The 5,146-nt window shown below is 31.1% G+C and overlaps 1 protein-coding gene across 1 annotated transcript; it reads left to right on the top strand.

Moving 5' to 3' along the window:
- The first annotated feature begins 1,587 nt into the window (after nucleotides 1-1,587).
- LOC131603378 (F-box/kelch-repeat protein At3g06240-like) lies at nucleotides 1,588-2,739 on the top strand. The gene is made up of 2 exons (XM_058875696.1): nucleotides 1,588-1,716; nucleotides 2,050-2,739. Exons 1-2 carry the CDS (start codon nucleotides 1,588-1,590, stop codon nucleotides 2,737-2,739), a joined length of 819 nt encoding a protein of 272 aa, XP_058731679.1.
- The last annotated feature ends 2,407 nt before the right edge of the window (nucleotides 2,740-5,146 follow it).

The following is a 5,146-nucleotide window of genomic DNA, read 5'->3' as shown; positions in this document are numbered from 1 at the left end:
AATAATTTACCCATATGTAAGCGAACTAACTCCCACTTCTTGACAGTATTGTAGTATCTTGATTTTGTATTTGCGGGGACTTAGTGATCAATGATGTTTGTTGGGTTGTTTAAGTCCGTTTATTTCTTCGTTGAACTTTATGCTCTTCTATTGTTTTCATGTTTTTCTTTTACTTAGCACCACTAAGGCAATCCAAAATGAGGCTTTTATTTTATTTTTTTGTAAACTAATATTAGTTAAATCGAATTTATTTTATGTTATGTAAAAAATATTTATTAAATTATTAGAAATAAAACTTTTTTAATGTTATTAAGGTATCATATCATAAATTTATATAAAATTTTTGAGATATCATAACAGTTTCCCATACATATACATATATTTATATAGACAAAATTTTGAGGTCCTAGGCAAAATCAGCCCCTAGGGTAGGTCTGCTTAGTGGTTTTCTTTGTAGTATTTTTATTATTATATTATATTTATAATAGAGTTAATTTTAACCAATAAAATATCTAGAAAAAAAATTACGACAACCTTATGTTTAATTTGTCTAGTTTATTTTGGAAATTTTTTATTCTATCCCATCTATTTTTCACCGTACCACGCGAAATTTTAAAAACGCCTTTAAAAATCAGATATATGTTTTCGATTCGCATCATATTAGACATGAACGTAGGAATAGTTGGGAACTAACCGGAAGTATAACTATGACTTAGAACCGTAAATATATTTCCAGTTCGCGGGACAACTAAAAGGCACGCTGTCTCTTCCCCTTCCATTACAGTTTCAAATATAAACAAAACAGAAAATTCTCAATTTTATTTTCACCAAATCAACCACATTTGCAATCGAAGTTGTTAGAAATTATTAAGCATCAAAAACAAACTGCTTATTCACATTCAATGTGTCTTTTCCTACACAGCCTCCCAATTTTAATACAGAAGGGTAAACATTACTGATTTCTAAATATTTATTTCTAAACTAGAAGTAATAAATATTTATTCTTTGATGAGATATTTAATTTATTTTTATTATTTTTAATATATAGTAATTTATATTTAAAATGTTAATCAAATTCCTTATAATAAAATATTCTATTTTTCGTGCCCTTTATTCATTTAACAAGGCAGACTAAAATTTGATATTAAAAACTAAAATAAGTAATTGATTAAAATAATTATATTTAAAATTTTCATCAAATTCCTTATATTAAAATATTCTATTTATTTGTCCCTTATATTCATTTAATAAGGCAGTCTAAAATTTGATATGGAAAACTAAAAAGAAATTTTTTAAAATAATTATATTTAAAATTTTAATCAAATTCCTTATATTAAAATATTCTATTTATTCGTGCTTTATATTCATTTAACAAGGCAGACTAAAATTTGATATCGAAAACTAAAAGGAAATTTGTTAAAATAAAAGATGACATTGAAAATTTTCTAAAAAGAAATTTGTAAAAAATTTAAAGACTTACCAAGTAAAAAATATTGATATTCATTTAAAAAAAGCTTAAATGATGAGAAGGTTCATATGCTATTAGCACAAAAAACGATAAGAAAAAGACGAAGAGAAGAAAGGAGCATGGAGCAGAAGAAGAAGATGGGAAAGAGAAAGACAAAGACGACAACAACGAAATCTTATGTGCCTGGAGAACTGATAACTACAATCCTTTTAAATTTACCAGTGAAGTCTCTTATTCGTTTCAAATGTGTTTCTAAACCATGGTTTTCTCTTATCTCTGATCCCAATTTTTCCAAATTACATTTTCAACTTACAACACCAACTCGTAGAATTGAATTCATATCAAATGAATTACGCCAAACAATATCTATAAATTTTGAAGAACAACTTGACTTAAAGAATGCTTCTGTTAAACGGTTCAATTTTTTGAATCCCCAACCTGATTCTCTTATTCAAATTATAAGTTCTTGTAGAGGCTTTATATTTATCCAATATTCTTCGAGTTTCTGCATATTTAATCCATGCACCTATGTTCACAAACAAATACCTTTAGCTCCTGGTGAATATGAAACAAATTTAGAGTTACGTGATTTGTATTATCTATATGGTTTTGGATATGATCAGTTAAGAGATGATTACGTGGTGGTTTCATTGTCGTGTATTCTAGCCCAGGAAGATTTTTCACGTTTGGAATATTTCTCATTGAAAGATAACAAGTGGAAGGAAATTGAGGATACTTACTTCCTTTATACGATCGACAAGATAGAGCCCAGAGTGGGATCGCTCTTTAACGATGCTATTCATTGGGTGGCTTTACATTCAGATTCATTGATGAAAGTTATTATTGCATTTGATTTAACAGAAAGGAAACTTTTTGATATGCCTTATCCAAATGGTGTAGGCCATAAGTCTGATCATTATGAGTTGTGGGTATATCGAGAATTTCTTAGTTTATGGACTATGGATTGTGAAAATAGTAGAATTGAAATATGGTTGATGAAAGAATACAATGTAAATTCGTCTTGGATTAAGGCTATTGTTTTCCCTATGCAAATCCTATCTCCTCATCAATTTTCTCCAATATGCTCTACAAAAGATGGTGATATCATTGTAACAGATGGGACTAGATTGTTGAGGTATAACGATAAAGGAGAGCTTATAGAGGGTTCCTCATACAAATGCTTTCCAGATAGTGCAGTTTCACATGGATCCCCATCGATAGTGTATAAAGAATCTTTGCTTTCACTCCCTGGTGATGACACGCAAGCCTAAGAAGATGATTCATACTAGAATTATCAGGTGTTGATATATTTTCTTGATATCTATATTTTGTTATGACTTATTGGAGTACAACAAAAAACATGGTTTGGTTTTATGTTTATTGGAAATGTTGATAGATTTGTTTGTGTCATTACTGTTATTTATGCATATGTAAATGTAATTGCATGAAATCAAGAATGTCAAATCTTCTACAAGTGATTGTCTAATTAATGTTAGTTGTGTTAGTTGTTTTAATTTCACCAATAATATGCCAAACCAGGAATCTATAACAGTCATTGCACTAGATTTTAACAACATCAATCATGACAAAACACTTAAGCTTCTTAGAGTCTGTTATAGTTTTTATTCTATTAAAGGAAGAAAAAAACTGGAGAATTTAAAATTTCAACTGTCTCATTTTAATCCAACAACCGCAAATATGCCGAATGTGTGAAGGTAAATATCGAATGCTGGGAAACCCGAAGATAAACCGTCTGTGTGAATATGTCGAATGAAGATAAATGTCTGATTTTACTCAGCTGAAATATTCCTAATAAACTTTTATACTCAAAGATACGTGCATATATTTCGGAATTCAATATATTGGTTTTTCTCATTGGTAAATAAATCTATTGAAGCACTTAAAATATGTTTTCATTTTCGTTGCTGAAGTGTTTGGTTTATATATTTTTTTGTATTGATGATTATCTGCATAAGGTTTAATGGTATTGATGAAATATGTTTTCAAATTTCTTGATGACAATAATGGCCTTTATTGTCACCGTCATTATTTGTGTTGGATTTTTTCCCATTGCAGATTCACAGAGGACAGGGTTGAACACCTTTGAAACATTTCATTGTCATACCGATTACTAAATAAAATTTCAGCAATTCTAAGCACTCAATTCGTTAGGAAGTGCTTAGAAGTTTAACATTTAAAATTTCAGCATTTCAGTTCATCGCACTCAATTCGTTGTTCTTGTTCTTCTATATTCGTCATGATGAAAATGATACAAAAGTGATTATAATGGTGTGCTCACAAACTATAAATTCAAGTGATAAGAAGTTTAACATACTCACACACTTTCCAACCATCTACTAACCATTAACAAACTTACATGTGTGATACTCACACACATTTAACATATCCCTAACTAAAAAAAAATTCTTGCATATCACATGTAACTTTACAAATAATTAATTATAATTTTTTATTAATTAAAAATAAAAATAAATTTTTTTCTTGCTCTATCATAACCACCCCAATAAATTTAATTAAAATAGAAATTAAATTTTAAATTTTTTCTTTTCTTTCTTAGTTATAACATTTAGGTTCGTATTCGTGCATGTTTTTCTCCCTAAGTAAAACAATCTCAAGGATAATGTTAGAGAAAGAAACTCCCACCTCTCTCTAAAGTTACAAAGCTACACTAGTTTTTTCTTCAAGTTAGGATGTCAGAGACAAAGAAGCTCTTGATGAAAATGGTTGGTCCAAAGTTCTTTATAAACACCCTATTGATGTCAATGCTAAAAGATCAGCTTGGGTTAAATGCTTCGGAATCCCTTGTTACACATGGATACCCCTTTTTTTTAGTTCCTAGCTAAACCAGTAGACTATTATATCTATAGTAATGGTTGTACATCTAGACAAAAATTATGGACGTGGAGAGCATCTTGGTTAGATCAAGGCGTGCTTCGTCGATTAATGAAGTTCTCATTGTAGCGGGGTAAAATTGAGACCAAAGCCATTGGATTGACTTGACTTGTATTTTAGTGAAAGTTGCCACCACGCCCCCAAGTCGTTGCTCCGAGCATGGAAGTGATGACTTAAGAGCAACTCCTGGTTCGAGAAAGAACATACTGGGATGATGCACGTTTTCTGAAGAGGTTGCATTTTTTATTCATCTGAGGAAGGTATATTGTCGAGGAGATTATTCATTACCGAGGAGACACGGCTGGCGAGGAGGTGAATAAATGATTGGAAACTAAAGGGGTGTCGTCGCATGCGTGCTTTGAGCCACGGGTCGTCATAAATACGCAATGATGGCTAGCCTAGGCACGTGCTCGGACATGCGCAGTGAGAGCTCTTTATAAATAAGAGGGAACTCGGCTTATTTTCACTTATGTTTCTCTTTCTTCTCTAGAGTTCTACTCGCAGCCTGCTCGACGCCGTCTCCGCCATCTATCTCCGTGAGAAAGTTTCAACCATCGCAAGTTCTCTTACCACATAAGTACCTTCATTTTTTCTACTTTTTTCCTTCTAGCTTAGTGTCATACCCCAAAATTTACCTCCCACACTTCTCTCATAACAAAGGCAAGTTCAAATCTCAAGACATGACTCATTCAAATGATCCAGATAATTCACAGTCAACTGATTCAAACTGAAAGGTCGATCACAATCAAGGCACGATTCAAATCA

This window comes from Vicia villosa, linkage group LG1, assembly GCF_029867415.1.
Source record: "Vicia villosa cultivar HV-30 ecotype Madison, WI linkage group LG1, Vvil1.0, whole genome shotgun sequence".
Classification (NCBI taxonomy): domain Eukaryota; kingdom Viridiplantae; phylum Streptophyta; class Magnoliopsida; order Fabales; family Fabaceae; genus Vicia; species Vicia villosa.
Note: the sequence above shows the minus strand (reverse complement) of the source record. Positions and strands in the feature narration are given on the sequence as shown.